Source organism: Monodelphis domestica, chromosome 2 (assembly GCF_027887165.1).
Source record: "Monodelphis domestica isolate mMonDom1 chromosome 2, mMonDom1.pri, whole genome shotgun sequence".
In the NCBI taxonomy this organism is placed as follows: domain Eukaryota; kingdom Metazoa; phylum Chordata; class Mammalia; order Didelphimorphia; family Didelphidae; genus Monodelphis; species Monodelphis domestica.
The window spans coordinates 28,311,681-28,334,756 of NC_077228.1; the positions used below are offsets into that span (position 1 = coordinate 28,311,681).

Consider the following 23,076-nt stretch of genomic DNA (forward strand, 5'->3'; position numbering starts at 1 on the left):
GTCAGTAGGAAAAGAGGTCTCCAGTGGAGTGCCTCAGAAGTCTGTGCTTGGCCCCTATACTGTGTCATATTTTTATGGCATTTTACTTACTGATTTGGATAAAGGCATAAATGACACATTTATCCAATTAAAGATGACACCAGCTTGAAAAGGACAGTAAATATAGTGATAGCAGAGTTAGGATGTCCCAAAATCTGCCAGTCCAGAACACTGGGCAGAAGCTAAGAGCATGACACTTAATTTGGATAAATGTAATATCTTAAACTAGAATTTAAAAAATCAACTTCACAAAAGATGGGGGAGATGTGGCTGGATACCAGAAAGTGGCAGAAGAAAGGGGCCCCCAATAAACCTCACAGGATTTAAACAAACAACTTTTGGGGGGCATCTGGGTGACAGTGGATAGAGCGCCAGGCCAGGAGTCAGGAGAGCCTGAGTTCAAATGCAGCCTCGGACATTCCCCAGCTTTGTGACCCTGGGCAAATCACTTAACCCTACTTGCCTAGCCCTTACCACTCTTATGCCTTAGAACTGATACTTTCTACGGCAGAAAGTAAAGATTTTTTTTTTAAAAAAAGCTAAACCGAGGAGTTTCTACTGGATCCTAGAGGTAGTAGGGAGTCACGAGAGTTGGTCGAGGCAGGGCGTTACATGGAAAGAGCAGTACTAAAGGAGAAGCTCTGCCAGAAGTATTTAGGCCAGAATAAAGTGGGGAGAGACTGAAGACAGGGAGACCAATTAGAAACTGTAATCATTCAGGCGAGAGACATTGAGGACCTGAACCAAGGTGGTAATAGATGAGCCAAGAGAAGGAGTTGGATGTGAGACTCTCATTCAATCACACACAATCTCTACAACCCCATTTTGGGGTTTTCTTGGCAAAGATATTAGAGGGGTTTGCCATTTGCTCCTCCAGCTCATTTTACAGATGAAGAAACGGAGGCAGACAGAGTGAAGTGACTGGACCAGAGTCACACAGCCAGATAATAAGTGTCTGAGGCCAGATTTGAACTTGGCTCTTCCTGGCTCGAGTCCTGGTGCCGTATCCACACACTTCCTGGCTGAGAAGTTTGAGGAAGGTAGACACAAAGCCTGGGCCACTATGAAATAAATATACGTAGGGTACGAGAGAAAGAGGAATCCAAGGTAAAGTGAGGCCTTTGATAGAGATATGGCAACAGGGAAGCAGGAGCGGGGTGTCTGGGGGGAGAGGTGACGAATTCACTTTGGGGAACCCGCGTGTATACGAGTCATGGACCCTTTTGGCAGAATGGCAGCGCTCAGGGGCCCCCCTCGGTGCATTCAAATCCCAGCTCTGCTGCCCAATGGCCCTCTCTGCCTTGGTTTCCTCTCCTGTAAAATGGGGCGCTAGAGAAATGCTCCTGCCCCTCTGCCTTCTCCCCTTGCACACAGAGTGCCTGGTTAGGCTGGCCTGGAGGCCTGCTGATGACCAGAACCTGATGCACGTGCCACGGCTCAGGGGCCCGAGGTATCTGCTGGCAGACAGGCAGCATGCGGGGTCCTGGGCAGCCCTGGGGGAGCAGCTCCACCCCAAGCAATCTCATAGCCCTCCCACAGCATGACTCACACAGCCCCCATTTCCTCCAACAGTCTCCTAATTAAGCTCCCTGATGAATCCGCTAACCAGCTTTTCCAATGCGTGGAGGAGAAGCCTTTCATTCCAGACCGGAATACGAAATTCAGCAAGACCGGCCTGGCCTGATATTTAATCAGATCAGCCCCAATATCAGTCTGTGTAGGATGGGGGGCCGAGATGAGGCTCGGCTGTCCACGCTGGAACAAACACAGGTTCCAGAACAGAAGGGCAGCGGGCCAGGCCAAGAAGCTCGCCAGGAAGGCCTGCGGCTGAACCCTGGCTGTGACGGAGGGAGGGCCTGCTCCTTCCATCCCTGAGCATTCCCTTCCTCATCCACTAAGGAGGCCCAGAAGTCTCCTGACCTCTGGGTTACCGTGATGGGCCTCGGGCTGGTGGCAGGCCTCGCGTTCCCTTGGACATGGAGCAGTGGATAGATGGAGGGCAGGAGCGAACCCGGGGCAAGTCCTCTGTCCTCTTAGCCTCCGTTTCCTCATCTTGACAAGGGATATAAAAGTAACACCCACTTCCCAAGATTACTGGGAGCAGCAAACGAGTAAAGCACGACGTAGAGGCAAAATTGTGTCAGATTCTACGCAGGCCTGAGGTTCTGCCCAGGCAGCTCCCATTCCCCCCCTGGCTGCCCTCTCCCTCCTCCTCTCTGGCCTTCCTTCCAGGCTCAGCCCAAATCCTCTCTTGTGCAAGGGGCCTTTCCTGCTCTCCTGAGCTGACCTCCTATTTCTCCTGTCTGTATCTTGTTCCTGTAGAATTGTTTCTCTCCTGAGCTCCTTGAGAGCTGGCACTGTCCTCCTCAGTATCCCCAGCACCTGGCACAGTGCCTGGCACACTATTGCTGTTGTGCAATCATGTCCTACTCGTCAGGGCCCCTTTTGGAGTTTTCGGGGCAAAGATACTACAGCGGTTTGCCAATTTCTTCTCCAGCTGATTTTACAGATGGGGAAACTGAGGCAAACTGGGTTAAGGGGCTTGCCACGGGTCACATAACTACTAAGAAGACTGGATCTGAACTCAAATCTTTTTGACTCTAGGCCAGGAGCTCTATCCACTGACTAGCTGCCTGGCAGGGCTTAAGAAAGGATGGCTTCAGGGGATTTCATGGGGTCGTCTGACCCATGAAATGTCCTCTTCAGAGGCAGCCGGGCATCTAATGCAGAAGAATGTCCCAAAGAAGAAAAGTGGTGTTTAAATGAAGGGAGGCTCAGTTCCTTCCCAACCCCCCAACGTCACGGCCAACCCGGATGCTGGCAGTAGAATATATCTATGAAGTGCTTCCTATGGGCGAGGCACGGCTGATGAAGAGAGTCAGAAATGCCACCCGTGCCCTCCCGGAGGGGATGGAATGATATAAACAAATGTGCACAAGCAAAAGCTGGACAGGATAAACCAGAGAGAAGCACCAGCCCAGCCGGGGAGGTTTGCAGCAGCTCCTCAACTCTCTTGAAGAGTCCACATTATTGTGCTGACCATGCAGCTCGGGCCAAGTCATCTTAGATCTCGGGGTCTTGGGGGACTCTGGAGAGAAGGGTAACCCGCCCTGCTAGAGGGAGTTCCCAATTCCAGTAAAAACCTCAGGTCGGGCCTTCTCCCCATTCCTTCACATTGTATGCTGACCCGGCCTCAGGATCAGTCCTGATTCTACTGCTGTTCTTCACTGGGGAGGGGGGGGGATTGGATTAGTGGGCTCCTGCCCAGGGGGCTTTGGGGAGACAAATAAAAGCTGTTTTCCCAGAGACCCCCTGAAAACATCTTTGGGACAATCCATCAAGTACTTACTAAGTTCCTCCGAGGCACTAGTGCGCAACTAGATGGCACAGTGGCCACAGTTCAAATCCAGCCTCAGACTTCACTAGCTGTGTGACCCTGGGCAAGTCATTTAACCCTGTGGACCTCAGATTCCTCATCTATAAAATGTATTACAGGATCTTTGCTAAGAAAACCTCAAAGGGATTACAGAGTGTCTGGTATGACCAAAACGACTGAACAACATGGCGTGCTAGACAACAGGGGCATAAATACAAAAACCAAGCAATACCTGCCCTCCAGAAGCCTACCCTCTCCTAGGTGGGTCCAATGAGACATCTAAACATCCAGGGTGCCTCAGTTTCCCCCATGTAAAACCAAGGTGCTACGTCTTTCAGAAGCTATGGCCATAGCAACATGTCCCCAGGCAGGATAACATTCAGGGAATGGGGGGGAGGGACTGCTGGCTCAGGCTCTCCTGGCTCCCACATAGCTGGACACAGTCTCTCCAGAGGGTTCCAAGGAAACCTACAAGGAAGATCACCTGCACCCAGTTCCTGATTTGGACACAACAGAGACCTTCTTGGGATCCTCAAACAACTCTCCAAGACCATCAGTTCCAGGTAAATCGCTAGGATGTACGAGGAAGGAAAGTGTCCACACTGGGAGATCCCGAGACGGAGGGGATCCCAAATTGAACCCTTGTCCCAGGTGCCAGGCACTGTGCCCTGACCTCAGGCATCTGACATGGTGCCAAGGATTAAGGCGGCCAGAGAGGCAGGGAATCAAGGGGCAGTGAGGCTTTCAGCCCAGAGTTTACATTCAACCGAGGAAGACATCAAAATGGAATCATTCCATGCCTACCCAATCTGACCCATATTGATGAAGTACCTACTATGGGCCAGGAACTGGAGATATAAAAAACCAAACAGTCCCTGAGCTTGCCCCAAATGGGAAAGCACAAGGGAGAAAGGCATGGTGACAGGACAATGAGAACTTATTGGTGATAGATTCAGAAGACCTGTCCTTGGATGTCAGCTCCAATGACGACAAGGTCTCTGCTGGGCGGCGTCATCTAGCGCTTTTCCTTCTCTGAAACTGAAGGGCGGCGTCATCTAGCGCTTTTCCTTCTCTGAAACTGAAGGGTGGCGTCATCTAGTGCTTTTCCTTCTCTGAAACTGAAGGGTGGCGTCATCTATTGCTTTTCCTTCTCTGAAACTGAAGGGTGGCATCATCTAGTGCTTTTCCTTCTCTGAAACTGAAGGGCGGCATCATCTAGCACTTTTCCTTCTCTGAAACTGAAGGGTGGCGTCATCTATTGCTTTTCCTTCTCTGAAACTGAAGGGTGGCATCATCTAGCGCTTTTCCTTCTCTGAAACTGAAGGGCGGCATCATCTAGCACTTTTCCTTCTCTGAAACTGAAGGGTGGCGTCATCTATTGCTTTTCCTTCTCTGAAACTGAAGGGAGGCGTCATCTGTCGCTTTTCCTTCTCTGAAACTGAAGGGCAGCTTCATCTAGTGCTTTTCCTTCTCTGAAACTGAAGGGCGGCGTCATCTAGCGCTTTTCCTTCTCTGAAACTGAAGGGTAGGATCATCTGTCGCTTTTCCTTCTCTGAAACTGAAGGGTGGCGTCATCTGTCGCTTTTCCTTCTCTGAAACTGAAGGGCAGCTTCATCTAGAGCTTTTCCTTCGCTGAAACTGAAGGGCGGCGTCATCTAGAGCTTTTCCTTCTCTGAAACTGAAGGGTGGCGTCATCTGTCGCTTTTCCTTCTCTGAAACGTAAAATGAGGGCAGGGGTTTGCGTACCCCCCCCCTCCTTCCCAAGGCTGGCCAATGGCAGAGAGGGGTGGTCCGGGAGCTTTGTGGGAAGGGGCAAGCCTGAACCTCCTGATGGAGTAAACTTCCAGTCTGATCTCCCAAATCACCACCACAGAATGGGAGAAAGTGGGGGGTTGGGGAGGGGGTGGAGAATAAGGGACAGGAAAACCAGGGATCGAGTCAGCATCAGGGACCAAACTCAGCTCAAATACCGAAATAGAAAGTCCTAAAAATACCAGGGCTTGATTCACGTCCTATGTAAAACGTCCTAAGAGATTTCAGGGATGTGCTTGCTGGTGCTCAGGAATTCAGAAGCAGGCCAGGCAAGAAAGCAGCGCTCAAGGGAAGATGGAGGGGAAATGGGGGCGGGAGGCAGAAAACTCAAACATCCCCTTCACTACCTTAGGAAGAGGAGCCAAATCCTCCAGGGCCTGACCTCTGTGGCTACTTGCAAATCTGCCCTCTTGCCCCTGGCTGCTCTGAAGGGGTTCTCAGGCACCCTGATTCCTCAGGGCTCCCATTTAAGGATCTCTGATTTGGAATGGATCTCCAATGTTCCCGTTTGCCTTGATGTCCAGAAAAGAAAAAACCCCATCTTTCCCCATCCCAACTCCAAGTCCAAAAATCCAAATTCTTGCTAAGGATGAGCCAAAGATGACTGCAAAGAGGAGATAAAGCCAGGAAACACAAGCAAATAGAACCTGCTTCCCCCAGAATTCAGAACCCCCAGTAGGCATCTCTCCTGAAAACCTTTTTTCCAAATATACCAAAGCAAAACATGCCAATTAGGCACGTTCGTTCCACTGAACTCCCCAAGGAAGCCACTTCTGAGGGCAAGACAGACATGTATTCCTCCAGTTAATCAGCAGCCGGGGTTTCCTGGATGTCCAGGATGGACGCAGGGCCTTTGGTGCTCCAAGGTAGCATCCTATGAAATAAGGTCAAGAGGATGAAATGAAGGGCACCAGCAGATCCCCACACACGGGTTTTGGTTCCGGCCCTGCCATTACCATAGGCTGGTGAATTGAGCTCAATTTCTTCATTGTAAAATCTTCTTGTAAAATGAAAAGGTTAAACTCAAAGATCTCTGAGAGGCAGCAAGAAGTGAAAAGGAAACCAGGATCCAATCTTGTCACAGACACTAGGACCCTGGCCAGTCAATTAACACCCTCGGACTCTACTTTCCTCCACTTTAGGGTGAAATTCAGAATAGCAGCTGCCTGGCAAGGTCACTGTGAAAACAGAATAAAATAAGGCCCAAACTGGAGAGCTACCCAAAATGTCAGCATCACCGTTACCTTCTGAGTCTGACATCCTGGGACTCTAGGAAGATATTCAAGGACGGATGCCTACGCCAAGGGAGAATGGCACCACTTTGTAAAAAGTACTTGGTCCTCGCTCCACTGGCCAGGCTGGAGAACCTCAGTTTCCTCATCTGTGAAAGGGAGAGATTGGACTAAAATTCCTTCACGCCTCTTCCTGCTCTAGTCTATGGTCTATGATCCTAGGACTCACTCTACCATTTACAGACCCCACATCTCCAATATGGCCCCAGGAGGCTGCTCCCCAAATGGCCTCATCAGAGTTTTATCATCTTTAATCTGAGATCTTTGACTACATCCCAAAATAAGCCCCACCCTGATGCCCATTTCCTCTGTGATGAGGGTTTTCCATTGAAATAGGGCTTAATGAAGTGAAAGAAGTGTTGGAAGAAAGGCAGCCCAAGAACCAGCAGAAGGTCTGTCTACCCATGGTGATTCTGTCCCACTGAATATGTGTTTAACTAACTATTCAAACAGGCCAGGCACAAAAAACACAAAGTGGAACGTGAAATAGCCCCTGAGCTTACATGCAGAAGAAGAAATGTTTATCAGTAAAGTTTTATAATTACACCACAGACTCCAGATAAAGGATGCAGGGATTTAGAGAGAGGAGAAGGCTGCGAAGTCATTTGTTCAACCCTCTCATTTGACAGCTGAAAAAACTGAGTGGCTTCCTCTGGGTTGCCCAGGCAAAGATCTGATGCCAGGAGCTTTGAGGACCTTTTACCAAAGGGCTTCCCTATTTTAGCCAAAGTAGGCCCCAAGCCTATCGTCCTCCTTGTCTTCCACACAAAGAACCTAATCAACACTGGTTGTATTTGAATGAAATGAAAGGGAGCAATAAGGAAGGCCTGCAGGCTCCCCACACCTGCTAGAGAAAGGCAGAGAGATGTTCATTTCTGGACAGGATCAATGTGGAAACTTACATATGTACATCTTTGTTAACAAGGATTTGGGTTTTTCTTTTCTTTTTTTTCCAATGGGGAGGGAGAAGAAATAGATTTTTGTTCAATGAAAAAACTAAAATTAAATTTCAATAAAAATAAGTGAGGTGATGGGGACAGCTGGGTGGCTCAGTGGATGGAGAGCCAGGCCTAGAGACGGGAGGTCCTGGGTTCAAATCTTGCCTCAGACACTTCCCAGCTGTGTGACCCTGGGCAAGTCACTTGACCCCCATGGCCTAGCCCTTACCACTCTTCTGCCTTGGAGCCAATACACAGTATTTAGGGTTATTGATTCCAAGACGGAAGGTCAGGGTTTATGTTTAAAAAAAATAAGTGAGGTGCTTTAGGACAAACCATGATTTCCTTTTGAAGGTAGAAAAAAGGGTAGTGTTGTTAGGTTTTTTCCAGAGAAAAGTTCGAACAGACTCATGGCAAAGGGATTCAAAACCACTTTGGGGTGGGGGCAGCGTGTTTGCCAAGGGCTGCTTTGAAGAAGAGAGATTAGCCTTGTACTGCTGAGACCCCCCCCCAGGGCAGAACCAGAAGCCATTGGAGGGAAGGGGCAAATTTCACCTCAAATTAATTCCTAACAAATCAAGCTATTCAACAGGAATGATCACAAGAAATCAGAGGCAGAAAGAGAAATAAAACTGTAGCTGAAACAATGCCACAGTCTGGGGATTGGCTGCAACCCCCCCCCCACCATCACCAAATACAGAACAGCTAAGCCTCTGGGTTCTGTGCCCCAAAGGGTTAAGTGGCGCCCCAAAGGGTTAAGTGGCGCCCCAAAGGGTTAAGTGGCGCACCAAGGGTTGGGGCTCCTGACACTGACACTGACAGGTGCCAGCTGACTAACTGAGGCAGAATTCAGGTCTAGATCTTCCTGACTCCAGGCCCAGCACTCCTTCCAGGAGAGAACCAATCAGACCAAATTATCATCAGGAACTTTTTCTTAAACAGGAAAGACACGAGGGTATAAATTTATAAAAATGCTGAACTTTCTTATTTGCAGGTACAGAGTGTCTTCCTCTTCCTAATATTGTTTAAAATGGCCTTTAGAGGACACTTTAAAATATCTAAAGTGCCTTCCTGACATGCATTCAGTTCGTTGTTTTTTTAAACCCTCATCTTCCATCTTAAATCAATACTGTTTATTGCTTCCAAGGCAGAAGAGCAGAACGGCCTAGGCAATGGGGGATAAGTGACTTGTCCAAGGTCACACAGCTAAGGAAGTGTCTATGGCCATGTTTGAACGGTCAACATGGAATCTAAAAACCCCCAAACTTGTAGCCTAGTAAGATCTGATGAACCCAAAGTTTTAAGACTAGATTGTAAATTGGAAACCCCAAAGCTTGTCCTTGTTCCCCTGAGAATCCACCCTAAAGAGAATCTCAGACTAACAGTTTCACACTGAATAATAGATCTAAGGTAAATGATAATCCCAGCTAGGTGGGGGCTAAGCAAATGCTAAATTTCCTTTTATCTTAGAAGTTTTCCCCATTGTATCAGGCCTGTTCCCAAGAAGACCAACACCCGGGCAGGGACCACCTACCCTATATAAGTTCCCCAAATTCTTTTGTTCCTTGGAGTTTTTTATCCTAGTGGTGAGACTCCCAGGGGTCCCTGACCAGAGCAAGCACAGAGTCGAGGGGACTCTGCGAGGGTTTGAGGCGCACACCTCTGAGGGGAAGGCCTATTAATGCCTGCACCCCTTCTCTATAATTAAAAGTGCTTTTTTCTGACTATTTTAATCGTTTTGTGTTTTTTTCCATTTTTAACAGACCCCAAGACCTCCCAACTCTAGGCCTGAATGAGACTGTTCTCAGCTACAAACTGAGGCTCTGAACAGGAATTCTGGGTAAAGTAAACTGAAGATGAAGCAAGATTGGGCAGGAATTCAATACATGATTTTCATGTTAATTATGAATGCAAGTTCCCTCTTGGTGGGGAGAGGAGACGTGACACCGCTTTTCCTTTTTTAAAGAGCTGGTGGTGCATGTTAATGAACATTCGACATGTATGGCTTCAGAATGGCACAGGCATTCTGTCAGCTGCGAAGAAGGCATAGCAGGAACCTCGCTTCCCGTCCCCTTGGAGAGAACGTGTCCGAGCACAGGATGCAGAAGGACTGCTGTCTGCACCCTCCTCGAGCCTGGCGATGAGGGCCATTCCCCATCTACTTCTTCTGAGAAAACCTAAAAGCATGTATGTAGCCATGAGATTTCTCACAGAGAATTTTCAATTCAGTCCATGCATGGGGTCAGCTAACAGACGAGTCTACAGCTAATTGATTGACAATATCACCCATAGAAATACTTAAAATGATTAGAATTCTGCTGGCCATGGAAACAAACCAGGACCAGTCTACGGCAGGAAAGGGCCTCTGCCCCATCTGTGCCACTTTACAGGGGAGGAAGCGGAAGTGTCTTTCCCACGATTATAAAGCTGGGAAGTGTCAGAGGATGGATTCAAACTCCTGCGAGGGCAAGGTTGGCTCTCTTGTCTCTATGTCACTTAGTCTTTCTTTCCTTTTTTTTTAAACCCTTCTGTTTGAGAATCAATATTGTGTGTTATTTCCAAGGCAGAAGATGGTAAGGGCTGGACAAGGTGGGTTAAGGGACTCGTCCAGGGTCACATAGAAATGTCTGAGGCTAGATTTGAACCCGGGACCTCCCATCTCTGGACCTGGCTTTCTATCCACTGCCCATCATTTTGTCTTTCAAGGGATGCTCTTCTGGAGCCCAAATAGGATCAGAAAGCCTTCCTTCAGCGGGTGAGCTGGTGATGGAAAGGCTTGAGATCTCTGGAGAGCCCATCTCCTGCAATACCTTTCAGGGAGAAAAATCTCTCCTTGGAGCCTCACCAGATGGGGCTCGCCGAATCAGGGGAGGCGTTACAGGAAGGTGGGGGCCAGGATGATCTAAAATATGCATGATGTCACTGAACCTGACTTGGATCTCAACAGCCTCTAGGCTCGTCTGGGGTGACATCTCACCCGGCCCCAGCCTGAGCTGGCTGCTGCGGCCTCGAGACAGCCTCCCACTCCCTAACAGAGTTTTCGGCCCTACGTCTCCCTTCACCCCCAAAGGTCCCCCTCCCTCCCTTTCACCCTCTCCAGCCCACCCTGGCCTGGTCCCCCGGCCCCATCTCGCCCTCCTTCCCTGACTTTTGAGTGAAGCCAATTAAACTCAAACCACTGGGTGGGAGGACGGAACACGCAGCTTCGATGGAATGGTACAGCAGGGACCAGTTTCACCGTTAATTTAAAATGCTAGAATTAATTAGGTAGTGTAAATGAAGAATTTAATAAGCACATTTTACAACTGCTTTTATTAAACATTGCAACCAAATGAGGGCAAACATCTCTGGTCTCCCTATATTTCCCTGTCTCATTCCCACTAGTTCTCAGCAAATAAAATTCTCCACCCACCCCCCCTCAAGTTAAAAAAAACCCACATAATTATAACTTTATGCCTGAATTATATTTCCTCTTTCAACTTGTTAGTTTCCTCTTTAAGCTCAGATGTTCCTGCATATCTCTGCTTGTGCTGGGAAAACAGCTCAATGAAACCAAACTTGACAATTTGGGTTTTGTATACCAAATTAAAGGCTGTCTTGGAAGCTGTCACTACCATTCAGATCCCCCCACCCCCAATGCGGCGCCAAATTAGCATGCGCTCAGTCAAGGAGTCTGCTCGCTTCAACCTGTGTCTCCTGAAAACAAGAGCGCCACCCTGAATAGGAATGTCCGGGGGCCCGAAGGTCGCCTCTGAGAGCCCCCAAGGCGGGAGGGGGGTCCCCGGGGCTTAGAAGAGAAGCCTCCCTGCATGGGACCTTCGGGAGGAGAAAGAAGGCAGAATCTGATGTTCATGAACTCCGGAGGGAGCCCGTATCCGGCCTGGGTGCTCTTGAGACACAGACGCCCTCCCTGGGGTGATTCTGACTAGTCGTCGAGTCTAGGGTTCCCCACAGAGCTCTGTGGGGGACAGTGCAGAAGGGAGAGGAGGATGGAGGCCAGCAGAGGAGATCAGAGACACGTACGCAGGAGACGGCCCGGCTAGCGTGCGTGAGCGTTTGTATAGGGAGCCTGAATGATGGGGGGCCCCGGGGCGTCCGCGACCTGCGGATGGGGCACCCGGTCACCGGAGAGTCAGAGAGCACAAATGAGCACCAAGCCTCCAGGCTGCAAGGGCTCACGTTCTCCCCTGCAAGGACTCGGTACCCATCCAAGCACACGCACAAGAGCGCCCTCGAGGGACCCCATAAAGCATCCTCCTCCCCTACCGCAGATAACCCCCTCGCTGGAGCTTCTCTGGGAGCCGGGGTCAGAGGCTGTGGCTCAGGGGCCGAATCGGGGCCCCCCGATGTTTCTAGATACAAGGAAGGGTAAACGCCATTCTTGTTTGCTCAGGCCACGGGAGAGCTGGCGTGCAGAGACGTAACTGACTTGTCCCAGCGTGGGACACACGCACGCACGCACGCATGCACACGCGCACACACACGCACACGCGCACACACACGTTCTGTCTGTCTGTCTCTACCCATCAGCCTCTCTCTCTTTATATATATATATAAATGTCAATATATATACTATATCATCTATACACATATATACGTGTGTCTGTGTCTGTATCTTCTTGTGTGTGTGAGTGACGAGCCCAGGATCATCCTGCCAGCATCTGTCACCTACAGAGAGTTCCTGCCTCCTGGGCCACTTCCCTACATATATAAAGAATAAACACAAAAGTCACTAGGGGAGGACACGCTATGAACGAAGGGAGGTGAAGAAGGGCTCATGGGAAATTGTGCCTGGAGTGGAGCCTTGAAGGACACTTTCAAGCCTAAGAGGGGGACGTAAGGAAGGCGTGCTTTCCAGGCTCGGGGACGGTCTGCAAAAGCCTGTGTCCCGTGTAGGAGGCAACAAGACCACCAGTCACTGAAGAGCAGATCCGTTTCCTCCTCTATAAAATGGGATAAGAGTCCTATTTCTTTCCTTGGTAAACATCAAAGCCCTGAAGGATGATGATAATTATTTGCTTATAATTAATAATAAATCCTAATAACATTGTTATGTTTGGCCCCCATCCCGCGATCGGCCATCCAGTTTGAGCGTAACAGTACAGGCGCAATGGGGACGGCGACCTTTCCCTCGGGGAACTGGGAGAGGCTGAGGGACCCCCTTCCAAATTTCCCCAGAGGAGTTCCTCACCCCAATATCAGACGGATGATAAAGGGAAGAGAAGACCCGGAGCAGGGTGATGGCGGAGAGGAAGCACGGATGATGAACCCCAAGGTGCACTTGGCTAGAGGTCCAAGCCAATTCAAGTGGGATGGGGGGTCTTTTTATTTTCCCCCGAACCCTTACCTTCCATCTATACTGGTTCTGAGGCAGAAGGGAAGGGGATAGACAATTGGGGTTAGTGACTTGCCCAAGGTCACACAGAGAAGAAGTATGTGAAGCCAGCTTTGAACCCAGGACCTGACTCTCTATCCACTGAGCCACCTCACTGCCTCTAGGCCAGTCTTTCAATGGCCCCCAAATATTCTGGGCACCTGCACAAGGGGATCATTTCTGACCACAACACCCTCGTGGGGTCTGAGGGGATGGAGCAGTGACCGGTGTGTGAGGAACACTTATTCACTGGCCCCAAGAAGTGCGGGGGACCCCACGACTGGAGGGGACGCCCTCTGTGGTCCTGCAATTCAGTCTCCAAGAGAGGGGATGGATGCCTACCTGTGATCTTGTCACGCACAAGCTTGCAGGATTCAATCTCTCCAATGCTGCCAAAAAGGCTCCGGAACTCCTCCTGGGTCATGTTCTGGGGCAAGTAGTTGACGATGAGGTTGGTCTTGCTGTCGTCCGTGGTGGCCCCGGTCTGCATGGGCGAGGGGCAGTTTCGACCATTGCTGGACGGTCCGTTGGTCGTGTTAGATGCAGGGCCGTTTGATACCTGAGGTTCCATGGTGCTAATTATCTAAATCAAAAAGAAAGAGGAAGAACATAAGCTTGCCCCCTTTCCCAAGCCCCATCGAAAGGCTCTTTGAGGAGATTTCTTTTCAAGAGAAAGCATACAAACATGGCCAATTTATCAATAAACATTTATTAAATGCCTACCACCCACCAGGTAGGATGCACAGCCACGGACACAAGCATACGTGCGTGTACACACACACACAATGCCAACGAGCACAGCCGTTTTGGAATCTCTATTACATAATGGTTGATTCCATATATTTCTTTTAGGTCTATCTGGAAATTCAGAACACACAGAGAAATGTGGGGGGGGGTTGAAGATCCCTCGCTATTTTGCTGATAAAAAGCCCATTCCTATTTTACTAGCCAATCCCTTGCAGAAATGTACACTTAAGCCTCACCAAATTATGATTCAAACATAAAGTAACCATCATGACTAAAATGATCATGATATTAAAGTTGGAGGGGAAGGGGGGACCCCCACACTCAATCTCGATGCCTATGCCAACTAGATCAAACATGGTATGATATGACAGGAAGTCAACAGGCGCCATTTTGTATGGAGACAATTGGGAATCTGAGTCCGGCTCAGGAGTGCCACTCCCAAAATCATGGAGGGAGGGATGATCTGAGCAGCTGCCAAGGACCATCAGAGGCAATTTCTCTAACCACTGACTTATTGGCCTTTCTGTGCCCATCAGGATAATGGTATTATCCTTGTAGAGAAGGATGGCATCATCATTATCATCATCTCACTTTTTCCATCTTTCAATGTGGTTTCTGATGGAAATTGAGCTGGGTCAAGCAGCTTTTATATTATTCTTTTATATTTAATTATCTCTGGACTACATCACTAGGAATAAATGGAAAAAAACATTTATTAAGCATTTGCTATAAACAAATCCCCGAGTATGCATATAGCCAAGTCAGATGATCCCTGTTTCCCAAGAGCTCACATGCTAATGGGGGAGATAAGCCAAATGTTTGGGGGGGGGGTTAGCTAGTTAGATGGACAAGTGGCCTGGTTCTTAAGGCGCAGAGGCTAAGCAAGATGGTCGTGCCTTGTCTCGAATGTCATTTCCTCTGCTTCTGTTGCAATATTGCTATTTTCATTAACTTTATACAATAATCCTGAAAATTAAAAAAAATATCTCTGCTCATCATTGTCTTATGAGATTAAGAGGGCAAGGATTCCGAGTCGTGTTTTACAAATGAGCAAACTGAGGTCCAGAAAGAACTCTCAGGGTCATGAGATGATGCCACCACAAACAAAAAAAATCTCTCTTAGTCTCGATCTGGGTACAAGTCAGTCTTTACCCTAAAACCAGACTTATTTGAGCACATAGTTTCTTGTAATAACTGTGGATAGTAGTCGCAGTGTGAGGAGAGCCAGCAGAAATTTCAAAGAACATCCCATTGGACTCCTCGTTCCTCCTGTTAATAATAATAATGGTGGTGATGATAGTAATAATGGGAGAAGCACGAGATAATAACAATAATTCACCCTGGTGCAGCAGTACAGAGTTGACAAAGCACCCGGTGAGGCAGGCAATGCAAACGGGCTAAAAATTATACCAGTCTTACAGAGGAAGAAATAGATATTCAGAAGGGTCAAGTCACTTCTCCAGGTCACACAGTGTGCTGCTGCAAACCCGGGGCTGGACAATGGATCGTGGTTCAGAGCTCTTTAAGCGCTAATTAGACTCAACTGAATTCCAAGCCAATAAGCATTTATAAAATAACGTACGTTTAAAATGGAATAAAATAACACAAAAATATAAAGTCTCCACTGTCCCACTAAATAAGGCTTAACTTGACCCTACTAATGAAATGGTGTACCCCACACAGAGCCCAGAGGGTCTCTCCAATGTGGTGTCTCATTGTTGTTTTGTGACAAGGAAGGGTAAATTCTTTAGTCTTCTCTATTTCCAGTCCAAAGGCACTTCAAAAAACGGTGATCAGATGTCCATATTCCTCCTAACACTTTTCTATATTAAAACACTTTTCTCTCCAGAGGCCCAGAGAGCAGCCGCTCCAGTGATGAAAGGCTGGCACCACATAGTCATCCAAGCCAGAGGCCTGTCCTCCAGATGTGAGGTGTAGAAAGATGAAGACGTAATTAACTCAGGGGCAACAGCATCCAAGGAAGCCAGCGGCCCTTTTCCACCTCCATCAATGCATAGGACATATTAAGGGGAAAAAATATAGGAAGGGGAGAATTTAGATCTCAGATGTGAGGGGAGGGGGTCGGCTGCCAGCTCCCTCGAGCCCTGTTTGAAAAGACTGGACTCTCCTGCAATTGCCGATGGATGAGGGGATCGAGTATGATGTCAATCTGCTCACTGCTTTTGCCAGGGAGACCCTTTTCCTGTAAATTAGTGTCAGTGTCAGGGGCCCAAAACTCTGGCTTCCTGAGAAAACAGCTGAAAGCTTCCCCAATGGAAATGACCAGAGGCGCCGTCTAGACCCACCTCCACCTAAACTGACTGGGGATATGGTGCCTCCTTTGGATATGGCAATGAAAACACATCTGACCTCCTGGAGGAGATGTGCCTTGAGCTGTCCTTGCAGCAGCCCAGGCAATCCATTTAACAGACAAGAGCCCGGGCAGTGGTCACAAGCCAGCTAGTTCCCTCCCCTCTGTGGTCACAGAAAGCTAGCTTCCCTTATGTCGGCGGTCTTGGCAAACGTGTTGCTGGTCATGAGGGGTGGCTAGCTGAGTGGTGAAAATCCTTCTCTGACACAGAGAAAACAACATGAACCATATGTCTGGCCTGTTAATGGTACACCTGGAGAGTCACCTTCGTATGCCATGCCATCCAGTCTCAATTCTGTCTGAAGCCTCATACCTAAGGACCCATGACCCAAGACATTAGGAGACAGGGCTGAAGTGGAGGGTCTAGAGTATGGCCCTGTAACAGAAGAGCCCTGAGGGACAATTTAAAAAGTCCTGCCTAGGAAAGCAGAGAACCTGGGTTCAAATGTCACATCTGATGCTTACTATTACTGCCCCGAACTGAGTTTTCATATCTATAAAACAAAGGGGTTGGACTACATGGCTTCTAAGATCCTTTCCATCTCTGCTTCTATGATCCATAAAAAATCCAAGAAAACTCAAAAACATCCTTCCCTCAAGAAAGAGAACAGTGAATAAAAAACCAAATATGCACAGGATAAATCCTCAGCCATCTGGGGCTCCTGAATGTGGGACTTTAAGGAAGTCATTTTCCTTCTCTGGCCTGTCTAAAATAAAGGGGTTGGATGATATGGTCTCTGAGGTCTCTTTGAACTCTAAACCTATAATCCTCATTTTATACTTGAGGAAATGAGGCAGAGAGGGGTCACGGAGAACCATGTCTGAGAACTCAGAGTTGGGGGCCTGCCAAGCAAAACTTAATGGGCTGTCCAGTCTGTTAAGACTCTTTTAGTTTGTGGCTCACACCTATTTACACTATCTATATGACCTTGGGCAACTCATTGGGGGGTGAGGGGAGATCCTCTCCTCCGTCACTTTAAGAGGTTGGTTCCATCCCTTCCCTGCTTGTTGTAAGTTCTGTGATCACAGTGCTTGCTATACCAAGGTAGGCACAAAAAATATGTAATGATTTGACGTTTGGATTGATTAATTCTAGAATGGATTGTCTAGATTTTCCACACACTTTTCTTGGGAGGTAAAGGGGATGCCAGTCATAACTTCTCTCAGTTACCAGCCCGGCCTGGATTCCAGGTGATCAGAAGCTTTTGTTTCTTTTTTGCTGGCAGTTTGTTCTAAATAATGAATTTACTGGATAACCGTTTCCTGGATAAACTAGGCATAGCTACCCCATGTTTTCATGGTATCAAAGCATCTCAGGACTAAGAGGGACATCAGAGGCTGCCTTGTTCTACTTCTAAATGTTTTTGTAGTTCCTTTACCCCCCCCCCAAATTGTGCATAAGCTCTTTGAGAGTCCCTACCATTTTTTTTCCTGCATCCCCAACATCAGGTATCATGCCTGGCCCAAAGCAGCATTAAATCAAATTTTGCTGATTGACTTCCTCACTCTACCTAGAATCTATTTTTCATAATAGGCAATATTTTTATGATGCTTCAAGGTTTGTAAAGCCCTTTACATGCTATTTCATTTAACTCAACTTTTCTTTCCAATCTTACAAAGGGTGAAGAGTCTCTAGAGAGATGGAAGAGAGGTGGAAAGAAGAAAGGCATGGAAATATCTCCCTCTGCATGGTCATTTAAGGAGCTGAGGGGTCAGCTGTCTCCATCATTTGCTTTTTCTTTGTGGAGTTCATTCCCCCCTGAAGTCTCCCAAATCAAGTCTTCCTGGCCAGGGCTCTTTCCATTATTCCCTCAATACCCTTCTCTTTTGGCTCCAGATGAAGGGGCAAAGAAGGGCATAGACATCAAGGAGATGGTAGCAAGGGCCTCCTCCCACTACATTCAGCTCCATCTCTCTCCCTAGCGTGGCCAGAAAACCAAGACTGCCTTTTAGCAACCGTCTGCTGGTCTGCCCTTGAAACAAGGTCATTGGGAAAGAGAAGGGAAAGGCAGGTCCTTGAGCATGAATCCAGGTGGAAGGGTGACCCTGGACTTCAGAATACACATATGACATATGGATATGACCAAGTTAAAAAAATACACTAAGATGCTCAAAGAAGATTTTTTCCTCTTTTCCAGAAATCTGTCTCTAGCTTTCTATTAAGATCTTTAATTTGCTGCTCATCCTGCTTCCTGGAGCTCACACCCTGCAATGCCTAATAATACACTCATATACACATACATACACATACTCACATATATATGCATCATCATGTAATTTTGTTAACAAACTCAAAACAGAACAAATCCTCCCAAGCCCTCCAATACCTTCAGGACCAGCACAAATGACCTCGGTGGTATCACCTCAGACTTTGTCTCCTCTCTTCTATATCCCCCAAACACCTACCAAGGCACCATGGGAATGGTCCTGTGAAATACCATTCTAGAGATGCAGAAACTGAGGCACAGAGAGGTTATACATTAAGGTGCCTACCAAAGAAATCTGAGTAAAGTGCTGGGATTTATCCTCTCAAATGACAAGAAAACTGAATTTCTATGGTAATTCACATGGGAGATGTGGCCCAATGGGCAAGTGAAAAATCCATAATTTATAAAGGAACTTTTTAAAAAAAGAAAGTTTACCTCAACCCTATGGCCTTTTAGGAGCGAAAACCTAATTCTACTGAATCTGATGATTAGAACATGCTGAGGTGGATGATGGAAAGAAGTCACTGACATCTTAAGCATCCCACTAAATTGTGAGCATGGCAAAATAACCAAAAGCCAGGGAGACCTGGATTTATATCTCAACATAGACACTAATTAGCTGTGTGACTCTGGTCAAGTCACTATTCATCAGCCTCAGTTTCCTCACCTTTACAAAAAGGGAGCTATGGTAGGAAAACCTCAGCGGTCCCTTCCAGCTCTAAGCCTTAGGATTCTATGACTCTCCTTGCAGAGATATCTCTACTGCTGATGGTTTCATCATATCAGTTTTTTTTCCAATAAGTGCCAAGAAGCCCAGGAAGCCACATCCAGGTAAGATCCAAAATCTTCCCTGTGGCCTCCTTGCCCCTCAGTCAGCTCTAGTCAAGGGGAAGAGCTGTATGAAGCCCATTATTTCTAGCTCCCATCTGAGCAAGATGGCAGTCTCTCCCAAATATATCCCTTCCCTCCCACCTCCCCCAGAAGGCTGAGCCAAAGTTTAATCTCCTCTCCCTCATCCATCTGGGCCTGATCATCAGCCCATGCATCACTCCATGGGTCAACCCAAGCCAAAGGTTTTCCAAAAGACCTCGTGTTGCTCCATCTGAACCTCAAGCTTGCCTTCTCCCAAGAAGCGTCGAAGCCCATTGCTGAAAAGGGTCAGGAGGACACATGATTTCTGGGTGGTCAGATATCCCTGCCCACTTCACACACGAGTGCCTTCCAAGGTCAGCTCATCTCCTTCTGAGTCAGCATTCTCCATCCCTCACCTTGGAAATTCAAATCCCCACACAGCTTGGACCCAACATACAGCGGCCTGACGGTCTGGGAACACACGCTGAACTCCCTAATGGTAGGAACATGGGAGCAGGGAGAAATGAGGACCTGAGCCCCTTTAGAGAAGGTGACCAGAAGCTGGAGAATTTCTGTAGCATCCTGTGAGTGAGCAGTGAGGGCTATCATGGAAGATCCCAGATTGAGAGCTAACCCGATTCCGTATTTTACAGTCATTTACCCAAGCTCACACAGAACTGGGAATCAACTGGAGACTCTCCAACTTTAAATCCATGGCTCAGCCCAATGTACTGCTTGGTGAGCTCTCAAGATCCACTCTACTTCAAAGCAGGGGCCCAAAGGAGCAGGGATTCTTAACCTGGACCCATGGACCATTCCTTCCCAGGGGCCCAATGACAGATTTCAGAGGGTCTATGTCCTTAGAGAGGGGAAATGACATCTTTATTTCACCAATATCTAACCGAAATTTAGCTTTTCTTTCCATTCATCCAAAAACACGAGGGGCTTCACTAGCCTGCCCAAGGGGTCCCGGATACCTGGAGCCCCAAGCATGCTTTTCATATACATGTCACTAACTAGAGTGTGAGCTTCCTGAGGGTAGGGATGATGCTACTTTTCATCTCTGCATTCCTTACAGTGAACCTACAGCTGACAGGTACTTGGTGAGGAAGCAAGACCCAACAGACAGAACTCAAGAAAGTAAAATCATGAAGACCTGAGTTTGAATTCTGCATCTGAGACACATAATAGTTTTGCCATCCTGTGGCTTATCATTCAACCTGACCCTTCATTTTCTCATCTGCAAAATGGGGATAAAAATAATACTTATCTCAGAGGCAGCTGGAGGCACAGCAGATAGCACCCTAGGCCAGGGGTCAGTAAGACCCAAGTTCAAATACAGCCACAGACACTTGCTAACCGTGTGACCAGAAACAAGTCACGCCACCCATCCACCTCCGTTTCCTCAAGTAAAATGGGGATAATAGTGTCTACCTCTCTATAGTGTCTTAGTAGACCACCTTAGTAGAAACTCGGCAAGCCTTAAAATGGCCCCTAAATGCAAAGTCCTAGTCTAGGCACCAGGAACACAGAGAAAGAAGTAAACAACATTACCTTGTGCCTGACATTTTACAGAATGCCCACCTGATATCAGGCTCCTTGACGCCAGGCACTACTCCTTATTTTTAGTTTCCAACGTATGCAGCAGACACTGGAAAATGCTTCTTTTAAATAAATACACCAGTTTCCAAAGCATAACTATATTTTACTTGAACTCCCACAGTCAAAGTCACCGTTGAATGCATCTTTAAATCCCCCTGCCCTTCCCATCTCCCTAGCATCTCCCTAGCATCCAAGTGGGCAGTTTACAACAGTAAGGTCTGAGAAAAGATGATTCAGGGAAGGAAAGTTAAGGGATAGGTCGGGGAGCAAGATGCCTAGGATGAAGGCACTCCAATCAAGTCACTGTGGATGCCCTCCCTCCCTCCCTCCCCTAATTCACCAAGTGGGCATTAAGTCTTTTTCCCTTTAGACTATCTCTAAAGAGGTACAAGGATTTGCAGTCACAGAATATGGATTTAAACTCAGCCCCCCCCCCCCGGTAAAATATCAGAGCTGTATAAGAGGATTCCCAAAGGTCTTTTTTAGCTAGAGATATTGTAGACTATTCTTTTGGGTAGTGCCAGAGGATAAATTCAAACTCAGATCTTCTGATTCTCAATCTATATCCCTCTTTCCATTGCCCAATACTATTTTTTTCTTTCTTTCCTTCTTTCTTTCCTTCTTTCCTTCTTTCTTTCTTTCTTTCTTCCTTCCTTTCTTTCTAAAGGCAAATGGGGTTAGGTGACTTGCTCAGGATCTCACAGCCAGGATGTATCTGAAGTCAGCTTTGATCCATGTCCTCTTAACTTCTGGAACTCTATCTACTGTGTCACCTAGCTATCTCATTCTAATTTTTCTATAGCCTTCCAAGTGTCTAGGAATTTAATAAGCATTTGTCCAACAAATACTTTATGCCTGTATTTCTTGTTTCCCTATGAACTCCAAGAGCACTGAGGCATATTCTTGGTTTGTATCTCTATATCTATAGATATTCATAGCCAAGAATGTGTATGTGTGTTGTTCCCAGCAGAGATAGTCAATAAAGATTTACTGAATTAAACTGAATTCATTTCTTACGTCTAAAGTAAAAGGAAAATGTTCAAACTCGGGGCTTCCTTTTACATGTGGAGGTCAATAATTGAGCTATTGACATAGATACATTCCTGTATTTGAGGCAAGACTAATTATATAGAACCAGAGAAGGCTAGATGCAGAAGAGACTTATGGACCACCCAGGCCAATCACTTTAAAAATCAACTTTAGAAGTCCTAAGATGAGGGAAATTTAAGTTGTCTGAAAAAATTCTGAGGGTCTTAGTGGATACCAAACTCAATGAGTCAACAGTATGATATGGTAGCCAAAGGGGGAACAAGTGAATGTATTCTCAGGCTCCCTCATTAGAATATGTATGTATGTTTCTTGCAAAGAGGGATTGTTTTATTCTTTGTCCTGGAGGACACTGGGTCTGGTATGTAGTAAGTGCTTAATAAATGCCTGATGACAGATGGAGTGACAGGGTAGACTTCACAAGGAGAATGGCAGGGCCCTGGATGAGGGAGACAAGTTTGACTATGAGTCACTCCTAGAGTACTGTGTTCCGCTCAGGGCACCACGATGGAGAGGAGACACGAAGAAGCTTGAAGGAGGAGGTGAAGGTCTCTGGAGTCTGTGACATATTAGGAGCTGAGGAGAGGGGAGTGGTGACATGAGAGTTGTCTTCCAAAGTAGTTAAAGAGGGAGAGAGAAGCCCCGTTCAGTTCTGCCTGGCTCCCAAAGAACAAGGAAAAAGGGGTAGAATGTGCAAAAAGGGCCAACTGAGGTTCTCGACTGTAACAATAAGGGCTGCCTTTGGAGGTGAGTGGTTAAGTGTCCTTGACAGTCTACAGTCAGAGGCAAAGGATGCATGATGGAGGGAGAAGGGATGTCTGTCAGGGCACAGACTGGATGAGATGCCTCTAAGGACTCTTCCCATTCTCTGCTCCCGAAAGCAGTGCCGCGTCTCATCTAAACACACGCCACCTTCCCAAGGTCCTGGAGGGCAGGAACTTTGACTTGACCATTGCTTCTAAGTCCCCCAGACTGAATTACACTCCATTCCTTACCCGTACCTCACTGGATCACAGAGATACTAAGCTGGAAAAGACCATTCTAAGATCTTTTTTATTTTAAAACAGCAGAGAGAAGAGGAAATGGGAAGAACTCAGCTCAAAGCCAGAAAGGCTGCTGGCCTCTCATCCCTTTGCTGGATGTGGCTCTTGTCAGGGGACAGACATCTGGGTGGGAGGGGAAAGAGAGGAGGCCTCAGGCTCTGGATGCCTCATTGGCTTCTCCCCGCTCATTCCCAAACCAGCGTCACTCTGGGGAGAGTCATTCTCAGAGCAGATCCTCCCATTTTGCCATGCCCTGAGTCCCAATATTGCCCGTAAAAGGAAGTCTCAGTAAACTTTGTGAGACTCTATTTATCTAACATAACTTAGATTTATGGGCTCTATTCCATAAGGGGAATAAAAATTTATAGCCACCCTT

At 47.4% G+C, this 23,076-nt stretch overlaps 1 protein-coding gene across 7 annotated transcripts in view; it reads right to left on the minus strand.

Moving 5' to 3' along the window:
• Positions 1-23,076, minus strand: part of ELAVL4 (ELAV like RNA binding protein 4) — a 161,371-nt gene that overhangs the window by 48,326 nt on the left and 89,969 nt on the right. For all 7 annotated transcript variants that reach the window (XM_056815171.1, XM_056815172.1, XM_007480197.2 and 4 more), the window contains exon 2: positions 13,174-13,414. In XM_056815171.1, the coding sequence (XP_056671149.1) occupies positions 13,174-13,414 (241 nt within the window). The remainder of the gene's footprint in view (positions 1-13,173; positions 13,415-23,076) is intronic.